The sequence below is a fragment of the Sciurus vulgaris genome (genome assembly GCF_902686455.1).
Source record: "Sciurus vulgaris genome assembly, chromosome: 10".
Lineage (NCBI taxonomy): Eukaryota > Metazoa > Chordata > Mammalia > Rodentia > Sciuridae > Sciurus > Sciurus vulgaris.
In genome coordinates, this window is record NC_136470.1 from 74,967,538 (window position 1) to 74,989,970 (window position 22,433).

General features: G+C 40.5%; 1 protein-coding gene across 1 annotated transcript in view; it reads right to left on the reverse strand.

Moving 5' to 3' along the window:
- Nucleotides 1-518: 518 nt before the first annotated feature.
- SLC12A8 (solute carrier family 12 member 8) overlaps nt 519-22,433 on the reverse strand; it is a 157,014-nt gene continuing 135,099 nt past the window's right edge. The window contains exons 12-15 of the mRNA XM_079156219.1: nt 10,703-10,800; nt 10,093-10,210; nt 5,008-5,068; nt 519-979 (exon numbers count right to left, since the gene is read on the reverse strand). Of these exons, the coding sequence (XP_079012345.1) occupies nt 820-979; nt 5,008-5,068; nt 10,093-10,210; nt 10,703-10,800 (437 nt within the window). The 3' untranslated portion in view covers nt 519-819. The remainder of the gene's footprint in view (nt 980-5,007; nt 5,069-10,092; nt 10,211-10,702; nt 10,801-22,433) is intronic.

Genomic DNA, 22,433 nt, shown 5'->3' on the forward strand with positions numbered 1-22,433 from the left:
ATTCTGTGATTCTACTTTTGGGACTGTCCTACAGATATGCTTTATGATTGTATATATGTAGAAGATTATTCACTGCAGAACTGACTGTAACAGCAAAAGATCAGGCAGAGTTAAAATGCCCATCACTGTGGAGCTGGTGAAATAAATTATGGAAACATCCATACAATGAAAAATAATGAGGAAACTCTAAGTATTGATATGGAAATGTCTCTGAGTTAGATCGTTCAGGGTAAAAATAGCAAGGTGCAGAACATGTGTATAATAAGCTACCTTTATGTACAGAAAGGGAATGATAAGAATCCACATTCCTATTTACTTCAATATTTATAAAGAATTGCTGGAAATGTGTATGAGAACAGCAGTTACCTCAGTGCCAGGGGATGGGAACCGAGCAGACAGGAAACAATGATGGGAGGAGACTTTTAGCTCTATGTATGATTATACTTTGGGACTCAGAACCATGTAAGCATATTAAATATTCAAAAAATTATAATACAATAAATTTTAAAATGCCTTTATTGTGGCCCTTGGAACAAGCAATCTGGTTTTGGTTCTCCACACCTGATCATCTTGCTGTCACCTGAAAGTCCTGAGGTCCCAGGTGGAGCGCTCCAAGTTGGGTGCCACATAATGGAGGCCACTGCCATTCCTACTGTTCCCGTGGGTCAGACTGGTGCTCCAGAGCAGAATGCAACCCAAAGTAGCAGCAGGAGGACAGACCTTGGACTCTCCTGTCAAGGAGAAGCAGCTCCACAGGGTTCTATTTGGGTCCACTGAGCTCAGTGAAGCTCTAGGAGAGGAAGGGTCCCGGCCTGGCCCCTAGTACAGAGGCATCAGCTGTTCCTGATTCACGAGGGAGGAGTGGTGGTAGCGATCTCGGGTGGCAAAGTCTGTGTTCTCTTGGGTGAGCTGAGTCATCTCCATGTCAACTCTAGCCAGGGGCGGTGCCAAAATGATCTGCTCCTGGGACCGCAAGCTCCTTCAGAGAGACACAGAGGACGGTGAGGAGGAGGGAGCAAGCAGAGAGGGAGTAGCGGAGACAACTCTACTCTGAATAAATGTATTTGTAACCTGAGACAGGAGGATCGGAGTTCGAAACTAGCCTCAGCAACTCAGTGAGACCCTGTCTCTAAATAAAATATTTGGGGGGGTGTAAGAGGTGGGCGTTCACCGGATTGGACAGGAGCGAGTAGGGAGAAGGAAGGCAGGATGGGAACAGAATGATAGTAGAATGAATCGGACATCACTTTCCGATGTTCATATATAAATACACGACCAGTGTAACTCCACATCATGTACGACCACAAGAATGGGAAGTTATACTCCATGTATGTATGATATGTCAACATACACTCTACTGTCATGTATAACTAAAATAACAAAAAAAATTTTTTTAAAGGGGCTGAGGATATAACTCAGTGGTTAAGCACCTCCTGGGTTCAATCCCTGGTACCGCCCCCCTGAAAAAAAGAAAATTCAGTTGTGCTAATGTTTAGCATGTATTTAAATGTTTAAAACACAATTGTGCTTTTTTTGTTTGTTCTTGTAGTGCTGGGAATCAAGCCCAGGGCCTTGTGCATGCTAGGCAAGTGTTCTATCTCTGAGCTTCACCCCAGCCCAAAGTACTGAGAGCTATATGTACAATAGTTTGTGAATTGAAAGTATGAGAAATACAGTGTATTGAAGAGAGGAGGGGAGAGACAGAGAGGGGAGGGGAGAGAGAGAGAGAGAGAGAGAGAGAGAGAGAGAGAGAGAGAGAGAGAGAGAGAGAGAGAGAGAGGGACTTCTTACCCTTTTTAAGTAGAAAAGCATAAAACCTGGTGGGAGATAACCCATAAAGAGAGTTTTTGCCTCATAAATAGTGTTGTGTTGGGGCTCTATAGCTTTTCTTTGCTTTTTTTGTGAAACGAAATAAAGGAATGGAGAAGCTGGAAAATTGCAGAGTGAAAAGAGAAACCATCCCTTTGATTCACTGGATAGAAAGTTGAATGAGAAATGATTTCCAGAGAATGATTTCCAGGTTTACTTAGCAAGTAGCTGAGGTAAACCGCAGAAGATTTTGACACTAAAGTGACCTCCAAACAAAAAGTAAATCCGGATATAGATCCCATTGTCACTACAGTCTCTGCATGCAGTTATGGTTGGAATAAAAGAAGAAGGTTAGGGATACGAGGAAAGTGTTAGCGGCAGAAGGGAATTAAGGAAGGCCCAGACTAGCAGCCAGGGCAGCTATGGAAAGCAAATCTGGTCACATTTCTGTCCCTAATCAGCTCAGTGGCCTCAGAAAGCCTCTTTATCTCCACATACTTCCATTTTCTCACCTTTCCAGGTTGTTTCCAGTTCCTACAGATCTTAAGTCTTCACTGAGGCATGGATTTCCTCTCAGAATTTTACTCTAAAAGAATTGGTTACTCTACTAGTAAGGTTCGATTGTTTAAATCAGGAATATATTTGAAAGTTGTAAAAAGATAGGAATTAATGTCATCAATCTGTGGAACTTAAACAGTAACTTCAACTGACTGTAAAATGTCCAGCTATGAGAAGATCAGGTCCCATGATTATGGCATTATTTGTAGAGAACATATTTGAATTACATAGGTTGAGAGCTTCGGAAAGCTAGATTAACATTTACAGAGGTTAAACCTTCAAAAAGTAAGATTAGGAAGTGACAAAATGCCACACCAATCAATCAACACAGGACAGCTGCTACGGCTGCAGGAAAAGTCTTCTGGAGGTCAGAACTAACTTCACCTAGTAATGGGAGCTATAGGTGTAACAGAGGACATTATACCCAAATCCTTCTGCTCAAACACTTGGCTACAGTTTTCTTCTTTGATTTTGAAGGACATTGTGGGGTATAGTTGGGAGGGAAAACTCAAAACTACAAAACAGAAAATACAGCTACCAATTTCTATTTTTAAACGAGTCACCATTTCGTGGTCCTTTCTGCTCCTGAACATCTACAATATATGGCCCAGGATCCATGGTGAGCCCAGCACCATTGTTGCTGACTGAGCTGAGGCTCACCACCCACTTCACTCTCTTTAGCACCAGGATTGCTATGAATCATGTGGAGTGTCCTTTTCTAGGATTAATCTCTTCCTTGTACATCATTCTTTCTACACAGCACTATAGTGACGTACAAGGTAAAGCCTCAAGAATTCAGGATGCCACCAAATGATCTCCCACAGCCATCTTTAGGCTTTAAAACTGGAAATGACTAAAAATATTCTTGTAAATCAGACCACGTCAGATATCATCACCCACAGACCAACTACAGCTCAAGAATGTGTAGTTCACTTCTACACAGAATCTATTTCTACTTCAACTCTACTTGTCCTCAGGACCAGGTTGTAGGGGAAAAGAGATCAGTGTGGGTATGCTGTGACCTGAGTCACCTGGCCTTGTGCCTCAGACTGAACCAGAGGAGGACAGGCCACCCACCTTTCCTGCAGCCCCACACAGGACAGGGAGCCCTGCTGGCCATGCAGATGATGGGCCTTACAAACTCCACCCTCCATTCCTCCCTCGGTCTCCAACCCTCCCTGTGGGTTTCTAAAGCGCTGCTCCTTTTTCTTCATCCAAGCTCCAGCATTAAGGTTTCATTTCTTGTGCCAACGTGAACAGATCAGCAGTGCTGGCAAAGAGCTGTCCTAGAAGGGATTCTGGGAAATGAGGAGTGGGTGTCAGTTTACGAAGAGAAAAAGTCCTAGAGTCCAGTTATGGTGGTGGTTGCATGACAGAGTGAGTGAACCTAACACCACTGAGCAGTACTCTTAAAAATGGTTAAGAATTCTACTGTCATGTATAACCAATTAGAACAAATAAAGTTAATTAAAAAAATAAAACAAAAATAGTTAAGAAGGTAAAGTTTTTGTTATATGTATTTTACCACAATAAAAACAGGAAGTGGGGGAAATTTTTAAACTTACTTCAAGGATCAATGGGAAAGAGCCCTGTAATGCATTAGCAATGTCTGGGCATGGAAGGTGGGAATACTGGCAAGTGCAAGCCAGACATCAAGAGCTTTCACAAACAAACCCACTCCAGGTGTGGTGGCACACACCTGTAATCCCAGCAGCTCAGGAGGCTGAGGCTGGAGGATTCCAAGTTCAAAGCCAGTCTCAGCAACTTAGCAAGGACCTAGTGAGACCCTGTCTCAAAGGGCTGGGGATGTGGCTCAGTGGTTAAGCACCCCTGGGCTCAATCCCTGGTACTTAACAAAAACAAAAACGCGTACACAGAGCGAAACCCCGTAATTGCTTGGTTGGATGGGTTCTGCCTAGATTTGCCCAGTCTGCAGCTTTGGTTCCTCACCGACACTGAAACAGGATGGAACGGTGGGCTGATTCCCCAGAATCCTGAGGTTTTAAAATGTGAGGAAGTGCCGGCACTACAAGAGTGGAGGGGAAGGAGAAAGATTAGGGCCAACGGACAGTACATTCTCCACCTTAGGCATTTTAGATAGCATTCTGCCACTGACCTACTCTGATCCCAGGTGAAACCTTACCTTTTCTCCAAAGCCATGTGTCTCAGGAGAGTTTATTCCCTTTGTTGTGTATCTGTATCTGAACGTGGAGGTCCCACGTTCAAATCCCTACTTTATTTCTGACCTTGGTTTTCTACAGTCACCAATACAGTGACACCAGCTACCTCTGGCTGAAGAGGGAGGAATAGGAGTCCTCGTTTCACACTTCCTTGGGCCTTAATCTTCTGTATACTTAGATACTGATGCTAAAGTCCTAGACCATGAACTCACTGAGAGTAGCTCTCTTGACTTGCCATCCCAGAATCAGATTCTAGACAAAGCTCCTGTGCATAATGCCTGAGGATAAGAATGTGAGAGGACGTGAGCTTGGGGAAGCTTCTGAGGAGCCGCAGCTGGGGACTGGTGGGGTGGAGGGCAGTGAGGAGCAAATGTGAGCCTCCTGGAGGCTGTCAGGTACCAGGTTCCCACACTACAGTGTGGCCCAGCCAGGAGAAGGATCACTTAGCACTGGCACAGACCTGTAGGAGGGGATCAGAAGAGACCTTATCCATCGGAAAAAGCTGAAGTTGGAGGCTGCTCCTGCAGGGAAGACAGATATAAATATTTATAAATGTCCCACATTCCCAGGTTGAATCAGGTGACTCTGTGCCCCAACACACACACACACACACACACACAGCATAAGCACAGTTTTCCCTTCTTCATTGTAATACTCTGTGATATGGCGGCCCATTAAGAACTCTGTACCCATATGTAGCTTCCAAAAATTTATTTCTAAATTACAAAATCCCAAGAAGGAAATTGGAGAAAGTGCTGTAAAGAAAATAGCAGGGATTTACTAACTGCTGTCTTAGGAGCTCAACATTTTTGTATAATACTTTGAATATTATCCATATTACTAATTTTTAGTAATATTTTTAGATTCACAACAACATGTGTTGAATCCATGCTCTAAAACCTCCCCACTAGACCACCCTCTGAGAGTAGGCAACATGTTCCTTCCATCCTGGCAACCCTCGGAGCATCTGGCCCTTGGGAAGTTTTCAGCAGGCATTAAGAGAATCGAATGGCTCAACAGGTAAAACTGAGAGGGGATATGAAGTGAGACTGCTATTGATGCTGGACAAATAATTCTGATGTCAAATGCACTGGTTTGACTAGGGGTTATCAATCCTTTCTTTAATTATTATTTGAGCTTTAGAACTTTATAGTTCTAACTATAACTTTAGAAAATGCTTTTCTAACATATATAGTGGGAAATTGATGAATTAGATCATGTTCACTATATGATCAGGAAATTAGCATTATTTGAAGAGGCTTACATTAGAATCTTGGTTAATGTCAACAGTATGCAACTGATAATATTTATTCAGTATCATTTAGAGTTCTTATGATTAAAGGGAGCATAAATTTTAGATTTAGGTTAAAATCAGAAATTGCAAAGGGAAGATTCCTAATACATTTAGTGAATCAGCTATGTATTTTCAGAGGTCAGAAAATAAAACATAAAAATTTTATTATGTGATTTTATTTATGTGTGATCACTTAGATTTTACATTATCTAAATATTAGATGGCTATCAGCCTGAAATTTAATCTCTACCTTTCCTGTGATTAGATTTCTAGGAAATATTCAAATTTCTTAAGATAAAACCATTTTTAAAAGGAAATTCAGAAACAACCATTGATTTAATCAGTTTTAATTAAGATATATTGTGCTGGGCACAGTGGCACATGCCTGTAATCCCAGCAGCTCTGGAGCCTGAGGCAGGAGGATCATGAGTTCAAAGCCAGCCTCAGCAATTTAGTGAGGCCCTAAGCAACTTGGTGAGAACTTGTCCCTAAATAAAATTTTAAAAAGGGCTGGAGATGTGGTTCAGTGTGGTTCAGTGGTTAAGCACCCTGGGTTTAATCTCCAGTACAAAAAAAAAAAAAAAAAAAAAAATATATATATATATATATATATATATATATATTATCCATGAAATTAGCTGGCATAAGGATTTCTTCTTAACATTACTAAATCATTATTTTTAGTTAGTTTAATATATATTTAGTTTTAATTAGTTTCTATTGGTGCTTTATAATTATATATATTAGTGGGGTTCATTGTGACATATTTATACATTCACACAACGTAATTTGGTCAATTTCATTCTCCAGTACCTTTTCTTTCCCTTCCTTTCTTCCTCCCCCACTCCTCTTCCTGTACTCTGTCTCACTCCTAACTTAATGAGATGCTCCTTTCTCCTTTTCTTCTCTCTACCTTCCACATATGAGATAAAACATAATCCTTGACTTTCTGAATCTGGCTTATTTCACTTAATGCTCGCAAGTTCCATTTATTTTCCTGCAAATGCAATAATTTCATTCTCCTTTGTGGATGAATAAAACTGCACTAATATATATATACCACATTTTCTTTATCCATTCATCTGTTGATTGACACCTAGGTTGGTTCCATAACAGCTATTGTGAATTGCACTGCTATAATTTGGGGAATGCCTGTGTCACTATAGTATGCTGACTTTAATTCTTTAGGATACAAACTGAGGAATGGTATAGCTGGGTCATATGCCAAATCATTACTTTCAGTACACATGTGGCTTAAAGTATTTGAAGTGTATTTCTTTTTAAAAAAATGCATCTATTATTCTAATTGTGAAGAATTTATTTTTCAGTTTACCTGGATTGTTCTGGTTCATCTGATTTAGTTAGGACTTGAAACTAATCGCTTTATTTTAAAATGAGCATCATAGAATTTTCTGCAAAAGGCTCTCTATTGTATTTGTCTTCTTGGCAGTAGGGCAGGGTAGTAACTGGGGATTGAACTCAGAGGATTTACCAGTGAGCTACATCCCCAGCCCCCTGCTCAGCCTCCCTAGTTGTTGGGATTATAGGCATGCACCACCAACCACAACTGTAATGTATTTTTAAATAGCTTTATTGTTGAGGAAAAATAGACAGTAAACCTTGTGTTATGACTTGAATGTACCTCCAAAGTGCATGTGTTAGGAAATTAATTCCCAATGCAACAGTGTTGAAAGATGAGAACTTCAAGAGATGATTGGGTCATGGGGACTCTGCCCTCCTGGGGAGTGGGTTCTGATCAAAAGATGAGTTCAGCCAGTTCTACCCTCTCTTCCCCCACCTCCCCCTCCTCTTCCTTCTTCTCCCTCTTCTTTCTCTTTTACTACGTTTTGCTTTTCATCATGCTATAATGCAGAAAAAACGTCCTCACCAGGCACAGACCTTCTAACTTGGACTTTTCAACCTCCAGAACTATGAGCCAAACAAACTTGCTCATAAATTATCCAGTCTGTGATATCCTGGTACAGCAGCAGAAAAGAGACCAAGACAGTAAGTACTGACTACATTTTTCTATTTTTTTGTATTCTTAATGTGTTGGCATTTCAGGTCTTGATCCTGGAGGAGGAGGGCCATCTAGCTAATTTCTAGATACAGCAAACAACTCCCCTGTGGGTGTGCCAAACCAACCAATCCAGAGGCCATCTTCATCCTTCATCAGACTCTAACATACCAAGTCAATAATCCCCTTGGCCTAAATCACATGGGTATGGACAATTAGAGACTGTCCCTAAAGTTCAGTCTGCCAAAATTATTCATACTGTTCAATCTTAACCTTACTCAGTGAACCTACCTGCCTCTCCAATTCCTTCCCATAAAACTCCATTGACAACTCTGACCCAGGCTTTCTCCTCTTCCTCTTCTATCCCTGACACTGGTCCTTCCCCCATGTGGCGCTGTGTGCCAGGCCTCCTGTTTCTGGAGTACAGCTCTGTGGCTATAAACTTCTTCCTACATGACAATCATTTCCAGGCTTGTGTATTGTACCACATCTGATTAAATCAAATCCAAACAACATTTTCAGAACAAACTGCAATGCACTTAAAATGTACAAGTTGGTCTGTTTACACACACACAGTGAAACCATCATGCAAGCCAGATAATGAACATATTTGTCACCTCCAAAACTTTCCTTCCATGCATCCCTACTCTACACTATCTAAAAGCAACTACTCATCAGCTGTCACTATAGATTAGTTTGCATTTTCAATAATTGTATATGCACACACATATATATGTACATATGTCACATATATGTATATACATATAGCATGAAATAACATGCTATGAACCCCTTTTTGTCTCTTTCACTCAGTATAATTTGGGGGTTCATTCATTTATCAACAGTTCATTCTCTTCACTGTTGAGTACATTCCATTATGTGGATACACCACAATTAATTTAGAGTCACCTATTGATAGATCTTCAGATTATATCCAGTTTGGGGGTATTATAAGTTAATCTGCTATGAATATTCATGCCCATGCTTTTATATGGCCATATGCTTTCAGTTCTTTTGGGTAAATACCTAGGAGTGTAATGGCTAGGTCATATAGTAGGTATATGTTTAACTTTTTCATTAACTGACAAACTGTTTTACTGTTTTACTAAATGGTGAACCATATTTCACTACCACTAGCACTAAATGATAGTTGTATTTGCTCCACGTTCTTGCCAATACCTGGCTCCAGGCTGTTTGTAAAAATGTTAAGGTTTATTATGTCTTCTTGATGAATTTTTCCCTTTATCTTTATGAAACAATCCTCTTTACCCTTGGTAAGATCCTTATCTCTGAAATTTACTTTGTCTGATGTTAATATAGCTATTCCAATTTTCTACATCTTTTTATATCCTTTTACTTTTAATCTACTTGTGTCTTTATATTTAAAAGATGTTTTTAACTGGGTGCAGTGGCAAACACCTGTAATTCCAGCAACTCAGGAGGCTGAGGCAGGAGGATCTCAAGTTTGAGACCAGCCTCACCAATTTATGAGATCCTTAGTACTCTACATGTTACCTCAAGATTAAAAAAAAAAAAATTTGAAGGACTGGGCATGTAGCATACTGAGTTCAATCCCCAATACCAAAAAATAAGAAGATGCTTCTTGTAGACAGCATATAGTTGGGTCAGGCATTATTATTCAACTGCCAATCTTTACCATTTAATAGGGAGAGTTTAGGAATTTAGACCATCTATATTTAATGTGATAATTGGTATGATTAGTTATATATAAACCATCTTGTTTTGTATCAAATATCTTTTATTGTCTTTTTTTCCTTTTTGCTGCCTTATTTTGATTTGGATACTTTTCCATTCAATTTTATCTCCTTTATTGACTTGGTCCCTATAACTTTTCATTGTTACTTAGTGGTTACTCAAGGGTTTCTAGTACAGATCTTAAACTCACCAAAGTCTAACTTCAAGTGGTATTGTAGTACTTCATGCACAGTATACTTCATCAGTATATTGAAACCTCATTTCAACAGCATGTTTCATGTGTTATTGGTACCATCCATTTCACTTCTCTGTGTCTTATAAACCTCATAATTAATTTTTATTATTTTTCATTTATTGTCATTTGTGTCCATGTCACATTTCTCTTGGACCATAAGTTACTTGAAAATGGGATTCAAACATGAGTCAGTGTTGGCAATTAATAAGTGTTCAAAACACTTTTCCCCCATGAATGCTAAAGAGAGAAAGAAAAGTAGTGGGCAAAGTCCTCAGCCACTTACCAAGGTGAAGTCCTGGACTGGCACAGCCGATGTAGAAATACACAATGGCAGCCACAGCGATGTTAACCAGGGTGTAGACCCACTGGGTCACAAACACGATGAGAAGGGACCCAACAGCCTATGGCAACAGTTGGAAGGACAAGTCACCTAATGGTTTCTACAAGTAACAGGCCTTGAGAAACATTAGACTCTATCATCAACTGATTGCTACAAAAGTCTAAACAACTGAAGTTCAGTCATAATTCAAGAAACTTCACTTAAGTAGATATTTGGGATAATGAATACCTCTGAAAGTAACCCTTTAATCAAAATTATCCATAAACAGTTATCCTATCCTAGTTCCTTGGCCTATTCCTCCCCACAAACAACAAGTTAGTATGAACCCCATGTAACCCAGAGGTTATCCGTTATAATTATTTAATAAGTAAATAATTGATTAAATAAGTGGCCCATTAAATGTAAATCTTGCCAAATGCAGTCTCATCTAATTTTCAATACAGAAAGCAATTAAAACACTTTGCTCCTAATTAAGCCCTCTTCTTCCTCAAATCACACATCCTCCACCTGAATTATTTCTCAAGACAAATAAGATCAAGATGAAGTTACTCACCCCTAATAGGGAGACCCAGGGGTTGCACATGCGGGCATAGAAAGAAGTTGGTCTCCTCTGGATTTCTTGTTCCTGAAGTCTGGACTTCAGGAAGAAGCCTAAAAAATAAGTCAACTCCTTGGTTACCAGTTTGCTACCCAATACTTTTCTACTCTGCTGTATTCACATGAGCAAATATTTCTAAGTTCCTCTTCCCCAATTTTGTAACTCAATCTCAAGACAACTCCTATCACTTGCTCTTGAAGAAGGGAGAAAGAAGGGGTTTCTGGCCTCCCATCAGCCAAGGATCTGATAAGAAAGGTAAGTGAGAGGCAGAGTAGAGATGGAAGCTCCCCTAAAATCCATTGTGCATCCATCTAGGTTTGTCATCTGGGGAAAATAGAAGTTTGGATGTCACTGCTATTCTTGGCCCTTACATGTGACCATTTGCACTAATGAGTTGGGTTGGCTTTTGTCTCTCCAGGGGAGTTTTTGCTAACCCCTGACTCTAAAGGTAAGCTCAGCTCAGCCTAGTCTCAGGTTTGGACCAGAAGATGATGAAGGAGAAAGAGGAAGGGAAAATTGCTCCTTTGATTCCTTCCTCTGGTGGTTGAGGGGACTGAGGGGGAAAAGGGTTTGGCCATAAATACATGTATGGTCCTACTTCATCCTCCAAGGATTTCAGGCACACTGGAGTTTCTCAGAAACAGGTCATGTTTTATGTAGTTCTGCCTTCCTCATACACCTGGTTCCAGAAATGATCAATTTAACCATGAAAATGTGTATAGGTTGTTTAGCAATATGGTCTAATCGATGAACACTGCAATGGTGATTTCTAACAGATGGTATGTTGGGTTAACTTTGCTGTATGCTTATACTGTGAGAAATGGAAAGTCCAGTGGTCCATTTTCAGAATAAAGTCTTTAGTCTTAATAGGAATGTAAGATCCAGCTATAGCCATTTTAACTGTAGCCCTTCCCTTTGTCCACCCAATTTTCAAACTAGCCAATTGCATAGATTATAACCCTGATTTCCTCCTATCAGAGCAAGGGACAGTGTTGTGTTAGAGATAAACACAGGCAGACTGCCCACCCAGGTGTGCTTGTTTGGCAGACTTGGTTTAGTAGCACACCCATCTGTAGAGTGTGCCTTCTGAGCTACTTCTGAGGACGCGTTTGATTCCTTGCGGCACCCTGGTATTTCTAACAATACTCATTTCAACATTAAACCCTCAGAGTTTGTTGCTTGGGAAATGTGATTGACAGCTCCCTAACTCTCTATTCTCCGGTCCCAGTTCCTGAGTCAGCAAAAATGCTTTAAATATGCCATCTCTTCTGCCCATCCCTTCCCTGCTACGCATCCTGAGCCTGTCTCAAGCAGCTGTCTTCTTCCCCATCTCAGCTACTTCTGATGGGTTGGCCCTGGGAATCCAGCTGGGATCCACTTCTCAAGGATCCCCTAACCCTCAACTTGCCTAACTCCTATTCATCCCTCAGATCTCAGCTCAATATCACTGCCTCCCAGAAACTGTTCCCCACCACAAAAATCTAATTTATCCCCTCATACTATTAATATTTCCTTATGACCCATTTCCTTTCCTTCATAGAATTTATCATTATTTGTAGTTGTATGTTTATTTATATACTTCTAGGTCCATGGGATGATGTGTTTCATGGAGACAGCCTGTCCTAAGTGTAGGGCTTGGCATGTCGCTGGCATTCACTATGTATTCTTACTCCAAGCCTTCATCCTCCATGGTCACTGTGACTTTCAGATCTAGCCCCCTGAAGCACATTCCTTTAGACTATTTCATTCCCTGCCCTTTATCATTGCTGTTCTTCCCCAACTTCCTGGTTACTCTCTTTCTCTTGGTAAAGACTTAAGCCCCTGTCTCAGCTTCTTTCTATTACTAAAGTGATGGATGATAAAACCAGGCCTGGATGTGAAGAGCACGGTCGGGCCTGGAAAGGGAGCGTTCCCCTCCCCTTTTAACCAGTCCTCCTTCAGGAAACCTAAGCAACACCACAGACCCCTACCTTTTGGATTGTCAATAACTCTAGGAATCTAACTACTCCCCTTTGAAGTGTAAATGCCCCTGTGGAGGCTTCTGGCCCAAGGCCTTGTGTGAGGAGCCAGTTTCCCCCTCTGCTTTTATAAACACACTTCCATCTAGAATCCCCTGCGCAGGGCCTTCTATCCTATAGACAAGAACTTTTATGGCACCAGATAACCTATAAGTGTTGTGAGAAACTGGAGCTGGGGCCTCAGAATTTGGAGTCTGATCTCTTCTGGGCCCCCCAGCATAAAGTAAAGTTTGAGCTCTTTCTCTCTCACGCTCAAGTACCATCTGCCGCTTTCTTGACAGGTCTGACTCTGGCAACACTACATCATTCTTGGTAACTTCCTGGTGCCTTCTACATAAACAACTTACTTGATGCCCTGCTTGCTTAGTTCCTTCAAGTCCTCCTCTAACAACCTTTTTAAAATTTTTATTTGGGCAGGGATCAAATCCAGGGCCTCATACCTGCTGGGCAGGTACTCTACCACTGAGCTTCACCCAGCCAGTAACTTTACACTTCTTATACTCATTTTTTGGTTTGTTGTATGGTTTTCCTTGAAACACAATTCTTCCAAACAGATTTACTAAATCAGGGAAAATATACAATTTTATATTTCTTGTTACATCTTGAAAGATCACTCTTCAGAAAGAATGAACCAGACTTCCAGTTATGGCAGTGTGAAAAGTTCAGTGAATTGTCTTCCCCCAAAGTAAGTACAAAATGAAAGAAAGTATCAAACTCAACCACTTCAGGGCTCCAGAAACTTACCAAATGAGGACAACTGAAAAGCACTTATTTATCAAAAATTGCTGGAACTAAGGGTAAGCACAGTGAGAGCGTTTGACCTTCCTGCCCAAGCTGCTCCCTTTCCTGTCCCAGTTCTTACCTGTGTGAAGCTAGTCAGACACCAGAAGTTTTTCTGCTAAAGGGAATAAATAATTTCGATAAGGGGTAGGAGGAAACTGCCTTTTTAAGTTAAACATTATAAGCACAGTAGAAAAATGAGCAGAGAAAATCCTCAGATTTGCAAGCGTGAGGGTGCAGTGCCAGTTAGGATGATCAGTAGTCCAGCCAGAAATGTAATGGAGAGAGCCTGGAAATGAGAAAGCCATCAAGGGACTAAGTAACTTCCCAGATTTCCCTGGGTGACAGGAAAACAATGTCCATGACTGGGGAGACTGAGAGAGCCTGGCAAAGAGTAAAAGTCAGGGGAGACTGGAGAACTGGCCGAAACTTTGTGCTTCAACCCACACAGAGCCACTAGCACAGAATTATACAGACATGGGGCAACCTCCTAGGAAGCTCATTAAAATGAGAATAAGAAACTGACTAAAGACATCAGCAGCCACATACCACAGGGAGATGGATTCCACAGTTCAAATCCAGGCAATTAACTACAATGAACAAATGAAACCAACATATAAAAACTCAGAAATAAACATCAGAGTCAAGAGCTGCTGCAATTTACCCACAATGTCCAGTTTTCAGCCAACGATTACAAGACGTGCAATGAAATAGGAAACTGGGACCCATTCTCAAGACCAAAAATAAAAAAAATAAAAAAAAAAAAACAAGAGAGACCAACTGGGAATTAGGTCTACCTGTTAGATTTGGCAGACAAAGACCTCAAAGCAGTCATTATAAATATATTCAAATAATTAAAGGAAGATACAATGTCAGTGACCCAAGGAAAATATGATGACAATGACTTTAAAAATAGGGAATTATCAATACAAAAATATGAACTATAAAAAAGAACCAAAGGAAAAGTAAAGAGTTAAAAAACCACAATATCAGAGAAGAAAAATTTACTAGATGGGCTCTTCAGCTGATTTGAGAAGGAGAACAAATCAGTAAACTTGAAAATAGAGCAACAGAAGTGATCCAAAGTGAAGAACAGAGCGGGGAAGTTGGAAGGGAAAGAAAGAGAGCCTCAGAGACCTAACAAATGTACAGTGGGGCTCCACAGGGGCAGCAGAGGAAGGGTGGGAAAAAGGCTTGAAGAAACAATAGCCAAAATTTCCCAATCTGATGAGACACTTTAATCAACAGGTCTAGAAGGAGCAGATCAATTGTTCCTAGCAAAATGTACATATACCTGATTACCACGGACCTACTATTTTTTATTAAATTTTTGAATACTTAATATACATGTGCAATGATATCTTAAAGGTGGTTTGTGTTCATTTAATCAATACCATGGCCAAATTCATAAGAAATATAGGAAGTGTCATTCACTTTGTAGACTTCTATACAAACCTATTTAAAGTCAGACAAATCTGGGTTCACATTGCTTTGTATCTTGAGCAAGTGCCCACCTTCTCAAAGTGTTTTATTATCTGTAAAAAGCTAGTAACAATTCCCAACTCTAGGCTTAGGAATGAAATAATCCATATTTAGGGCTTACTTGGTAAATGTAAGTCACATAGGACATACTTGGTAAATGATGGCTAATTTTAGCTACTAACAACATTTAATACTTAATAATAAAAGTTAGTCTGTTGAATGAACATGAATGAATCTGGGCACTGATTTTTTTTTTTTTCAAATGTAAACTGTGTATTCATCTCTCCTGACCTCTTTTTAGAATCTGGATTGTGATTTTCCTGTACTTTTTAAAGAATGTGCTTTGGAAGTTGTGCTTTTATCAGTTGTGATTGTCAGAATAATTGTTTCCTTCTGTGACACAGTGTTGTTCAAATGTTTTTTATTTCTATTTAATCAGATCCTTTTTGTCTTTGATGATGTCCACAATAGTCAGAAAGATCTCTCTTGCACAGCTGTTATAAATAAGGAATCCATGCATATATAAGGTACAGTCCCAAGTTATTTTTTTAAATCCATTTGCTCTCAAGAATATTTATTCAATTGTGATTTGATTCTTACCATTTGATGACATCTGGGTTGCCAAGATTTGGTTCTTCTAACAGTTTAACTCTTCCTAGTCTGCTTTACTAATTGACATTTCGATTTTCTAGCTGTATCTGTTCATTGCTTATTAGCTTCACAGGGCTTTACTGAGTGCTGCTCCATGTGCTGTGTGGGAATACTGAGATGAAGGCAGATGTGCAAAGACATGGTTTGTGACCAAGGGAAGCTCAAGTCTAGTAGCAAAGACATACAACAAAATTAATGTTTATCGTCCTTAAGACACCCAGATGAATAGGCTTGCAGACAAATGTATAAACAAATGTGATGTAAATGTGACAATACTTGATGCTACTAGCAGAAATCAAATGTTGCGCAGTGGAGGAAATCAGAGAACTTTTCTCAAAAGAGGTGACAGTCTTAAAATAGTTTTAAGCCAGACTTTTCCGAATAGAGAAAGTAAAAGGAGGTAAAGCAATTTGAACAGGATGTGCAAAAGCATGAAGCACAGAATGTGATGTGTTTAGGGCACTAGTTTGGGTGCAGCTGAAATGCACAGTGCATGGGTTGTCATGATATAAGCAGCCAGGAAGGTAGGACAGGGCAGGACGTGAGGAATCCTGCATGTCACACAGATCTGGGATTTTAGGTGTAGGTATTTGATTCCCGCAAAGGTTTTTTTGTTTGTTTGTTTTTTGTACCAGGGATTGAACCCAGGGGCACTTAACCACTGAGCTACATCCCCAGCCCTTTTTTAATTTTAATTTTTTATTTTGAGACAGGGTCTTACTGAGTTGCTAAGGCCTCACTAAGTTGCTGAGGCTGGCTTTGAACTTGTGATCCTCCTGCCTCAGCCTTCCAAGCCACTGGGATTGCAGGCATGCACCATGGTGCCCATTCCAGCAAAAGTTTTTAAGAAAGAGAAAAAGATCATTTAGTGGACAGTGTAGAAGAGAAATGGGATGCGGGAAGAGCCTGGAGGCAGGAGACAAGTTTGGAGACTTAGCAAGAGTCCAGGTACAAAATGATGAGGGAAAAGGCAGCAAAGAGGGAGAAAGGAAGTGGTCAGCAAGAGTGGAAATACCAAAAACCGGGCAGCTGGGTAGTGACCACTTCATTCATTAAGTGGTGTAAACTGACAACATGTCTCTCCTGACAGTCCACTGAGAAGACAGAAAACGCATAAAATAGGCATAAACCTACATCCAAAGAGAGAGAGGAAAGATAGAAACAAGGCTAGGAAGTTGGGAAGGTGGCAGTGGTGACAGTCTGAGCAGAGCAGAGGAGCATGAGCTCTAGGCCCTATGGAGGGTGCTAACAAGGAGCTGCCCATCCACCCATTAGACCCAGCAAAGCTTAGGACAAGGAAGCACTGTGTCCCTCAAATGGCCAGATGCACAGGGCTAGTGGCCAGTCTCCATCTGTTGTACTCCAAGATCCTCCCCTCTGCCCAAGTAGCCCAGCACCAGCGTGGATCCCTTCTCCTGCTTGACCCCCTGCTGAGGGGGCTTTTCCTCTGAAGAAACCCAGCCTGAGTGCCAGGCTGGGTGCACCAAGTACAGCAAAAAGTGGGATGTGAATGTCCATCCCCTAAACAACAGGATCCCCTCTCCCTTATCTCACCTTGCTCCCAGAATGTAAGCAGCCATTGGTGTGTCCCCCAGGTAAGAGATTAAAGGACTCTGGAGGAACAAAAGAGCCCCAGAGAAAAACCTCTAGATATTCACATTTGGGTCCCTCCAATGAAGAGGCCAGCCCAGTCCTATTATGCTACAGTGAGGTCCTCCAACCGAGAAGTCCTGCCATGGACACAGTCTCCTAAAGAACTTTTTAGTACACTCATCTATCCCTTAGTAACCATGGGGACATTGGTTTCAGGATCCCAACAGCCCCAGCCCTTTTTATATTTTATTTAGAAATAGGGTCTCGGGGTGGGAGGGGTGGGGGGAAGGGAAAAAATAACAGAATGAATCAAACAACATTACTCTATGTAAATTTATGATTACACAAATAGTATGCCTTTTCGCCATGTACAAACAGAGAAGCAACATGTATCCCATTTGTTTACAATAAAAAAAAAAAAAAAAAAAAAGAAATAGGGTCTCACTGAGTTGCTCACAGCCCTGCTAAATTTCTGAGACTGGTTCTGAATACTGGGATTACAGATGTGTACCACCACCCCCAACTCAAGTCCCATATAGAAAATGGTATACTATTTGCAAATAACCTACACATATTCTAGATTACTTATACTAATACAATGTAAATACCATGCAAATACTTGCTAAGTTACATTGAATGCATGTTCTACACAGACACAACCCTCACAGGCCTAACTAGAGAGTACACAGCAGCAACTATGAGAACTTTTTTGTCTATCATTTTCCATCCACAGTTGATTGAATTGAGCAGATGTAGATCCCATGGATACAGAGGACTGCTTGCACTCTACCTTTAAATCTGAAAAGAAATCAAAAGATCAACAGACATTTTAATAAAACCTCCAAAATGACCGAGAGCCAGAAGAAAACCAAAGAGAAAAGAATCTAGAGAAACGAGGAGCAATGATAGGAACAGAAAGAGATTTTAAAGGGGGAAGCTAAGCAATAACATCAGAGGTAAGGTAAGTCATTGTGTTCACAAAACAAGAATGGATGACTTTCAAATTAGGGGGAAAAAGATTTAGACAATCAGGTTACCACCGAGAGTTCTTAGAAATAAAACGCAGGATAATTGTGGCATAGACTAAGTGTTGCTACCCTATTTCCCCTTCTGTCTTAAGGAAAAACGTAAAAAATGTAATTTTATGTGAAGTAGCAGTATGACCAGGTAAAAAGACTCTCCCCGGCCCCCCTTGAGCTTGTTACCATCAGAGGACTCAATGCCCACCGCTGAATCACAGGAGTGTGGGACGGGACTTCTGAGGAGTCCCCAGGTGCCTCCGCTGGCAAGTTTTCTCCTTGGTACCTCCTCCCTTCCCTTTAACTACTGCCTGGAACACGAAAGTAACACCAAGGCTCCAGCAGCCACATCACGGATCATGGAATAATGTGCTAAGCATGGTAAAGAAAGAAGTCAGAAGGAGCCCGAGTCAGTTAGGACCATGAAGTGGCCATGGCAGCCCTGGACTGCCCACTTCTGGCTCCTTTTGTATGAGCTAGAGTAAGCCACTATTATCTTGAGATTTTATTATTTGCAATCAAGCCTAATTGTGACAGATACAACCACCAACATCAATTATTGGAAGAGTTGGGAGATAAATTCAGGGAATATTCCAGGAAGGAGAACGAAATGATCAATAAGCGAACAACAGGAAAGAGCAAAGGGAAGAAAATGAGAGAATCACTTTGGATGATTCAGACCAGGGATAATGGAGTGGGGGCTGAAGAGAATCATCAAGGAGGAACCAGGCAAAAGCACAGACTTGGTGAATAAGCAAGAACAATAACAGAAAAAAAAAGTCATGAGACACGCCAGAGCTGCTGAGACTGACCCAGCCAGGCTATGTCTGTGCCACCATGCCCTGAGATGGGGTAACGAGAAGGCAGGTGACTCACATATGACCTGTATAACCCTCACCCCGTGGAGGGAAAATAGTATAGGTGACTGAACACTAAAGAAAGCTGGACAATGTACTACCTAAAAACCAAACAGGCTAGCAATGAAGAAAAATATATAAACAGCATCAACATGATGGATGATAAGGGGAGAGAGGACCCCAAAGATATAAAGATTTTGTTCTTGGGGACCCAGAGGTATTAAGAAATCAATAGGAGTCAGTAGACAGAAGTGCCTTTTGAACAAATGATGATGACATGCTCTGAACTCAGTTGTGTAGTCTTCTCAACTCTCTACACCTGAAGTCAACAGAAAAACCCCAGGACTGAAGGCTGGGAGAAGCTCTAGAATATAAGTACTTACTCAGTGGCCAGTACAATGGCTGAGAAATGAAAATGTCCTAAAAACTTGCAGAGAGGGAAAAGCAGGGTCAGGCATCATGCGAAGGCTCTAAGGTTAAGAGATCGGTTTGCCAAATTTCTCAATAGTGAAAAGAAAGCTCCCTGAAAGTGAACAGATGATAAAACATTGCCTCCAAAAATCATAGGGGAAACTGCTTTCAATTTAAGAGTTTTATGCTCAACCAAACTATAAATCAAGTGTGAGGTCAGAAATTTTCAGACCTGTCAGGACTCAAAAAAAATGTAATTTTCATTCATTTTTTCCTTAGGAAGCTATTGGTGTATGTATCTCAGCAAAACAAAACAGTAAGAAATAAACCAGGAAAGCTGGGTGCTACAGCCATGCCGTGGCTGAGGCAGGAGGATCGCAAGTTCAATGCCAGCCTAGGTCACTTAGCAAGACCCTGTCTAAAAAAATAAATAAATAAAAATAAAGGGGGTTGGGAGCATAGCTCAGTGATTAAGAAGAAGAATGAAGGAAGAAGAGGAGGAGGAGGAGGAAATGGAGGAGAAGGTATGTCTCATCCAGAATCTACCTTTGACTGGTTTAATCACTAAGGGATTTAGCAAATAAATATTGGGTCTTGTTGATAGAAATGTAAAATGGTACAGCCACTGAGAAATAATATGGCAGTTCCTAAAAAATTTAGAAAGTAGTATTTTCCTATGATCCAGCAATTGTACTTCTGGTGATATACTCAAAAGTGTTGAAAGCAGAGTTTCAAAGAGATATTTATACACCCATGTTCATGGCAGCATTATTCACAATAGCCAAAAAGTAGAAGCAGACCAACGATGCATGGATGGATGAATAGATAAGCAGGATGTGGTACATTCACATAATGGAATATTTTTTGAGCCCTAAAAAAGAAAATGATTCTAACACATGTTACAACAGGGGTGAACCTTGGATGCATTCTGCTAGATGAAATAAACCAGTTACAAAAACATATACGATTCCACTTATATGCAATACCGGGAGTCAAAGGCATAGAGACAGTTAGGATGGTGGATGTCAAGAGCTGGAGAGTGGGAGAAGGGGAATTAAACTGAAACAGTTTCAGTTTTACAAGAAGAAAAGAGTTATTGAGACAGATATGGTGATGATTGTACAACACCATAAATATATTCAATAACCCTAATTAAATATATTTAATAACCCTAAACTGTACTCTCAAATGTCTAAATTGGTAAATTATATTTTGAGTATATTTTGCTACAATTTTAAAAAAGGATTCTGGACCTCTGAGACTAGCTGGGCCAGGTGCGATGGCACATGCCTCTATTCCCAGCAATTTGGGAGGCTGAGGCAGGATTGCAATTTGAGGCCTGCCTTGAAACTTAGTGAGACCCTCAGCAACTTAACAAGACCCTTAAAAAGGGCTAGGGAATGTAGCTCAGTGGTAAAGTGCCCCTGGGTTCAATCCCCAGCACCAAAAATTTAAAAAGAGACAGCTGGAGAGGCCAGGGAGTCAGGTCAGGGCTATGTAACCAAGGAAACTCAAAATTATAGGTCATAGCAGCCTGGTGGGCCACCACTGCTGCAAATACCTGATCTGGAAGTCCTGGACACTGGAGCCAGTAATGTAGTTGCCCTGCAGCTATCATCGTGCTTCTAGAAAGTTCCTTGAAGTCCTCCCTTTCTTCAAGTTTCCAGTTCCCAATTCTAAGTCCAGGGAGGACTCATCTGATTAGCAGAGCTTTGGTTACGTGTCTAAACTCTGACTGCAGGACAAACCAGAGAACTGAGTACCTGACATTTTCAGTTTTGAGTGTGAAAGGCTTGCTTTGCCTTCCACCAAGACTCATAACATTGGAAATTCCTTCAACACAGGTCCAATGCCGGGCAGGTAATAACAACAACAAAAACAGAAGTCCACTACAATATTGAAATTTATTGTTTCCTGGATCTGATACAGAAGTGTGGTAAAGAGAAGAATTCAAGGACAACAGTTTGGTAGCAGGTCTCAAGTACAAAAAGACTAGAGTGCACCAGGAAGATGGGAGCCATAGAACAGAGGGGAATAAAAAAAAATGGATATGATAGACTCTGAAGAATGGGAACATTGAGAGGCATTTGAAGGGACAGAGGAACCTAATTCAACATCATAAAGACTGTATATGAAAAACAAAAGCAAACCTCATAGTAAAGGAGGAAAAACTGAAAACATTTCCTTTAAAATCTGGAACAAGACAAGAACGTCTACTCTTATCAATTCTATTTAATATAGTGCTAGAAATTCTAGCCACAGCAATTAGGCAAGAGAAGGAAATAAAAGAGATAAAAATAAGAAAGAAGTCAAATTATCACTGCTTACAGATGATATGATCCCATACCTAGAAGATTCAAAAAACTTCACTAAAAGACTATGGAGCCAGGGGCTGGGGTTGTGGCTCAGTGGTAGAGCACTTGCCTGGCATGTATGAGGCACTGGGTTCAATCCTCAGCACCACATAAAAATAAATAAATAAAATAAAAGTTTTGTGTCCATCTACACCTAAAAAATATTTTTAAAAGACTACAGAGCTAATACACTTGGCAAAATAGCAGTAAACAAAATCAATATGCAAAAATTTAGTAGCTTTCCTATATGCCAACAATGAATCTGACGAGAAAGAAATCAGGGAAACAATTTCATTCACAATAGACTACAAATAAAACAAAATGAACAAACATAAAAACCAAGGCATACATCTAACTAAGGAGGTGAAAGACCTCTACAATGAAAACTATAGAACACCAAAGAAAGAAAATAAAGACCTCAGAAGATGAAAAACGACCTCCAATATTCATGGATACTCAGAATTAATATTGTTAAAATGGCCACACCACCAAAGCAATATACACATTCAGTGCAATCCCCA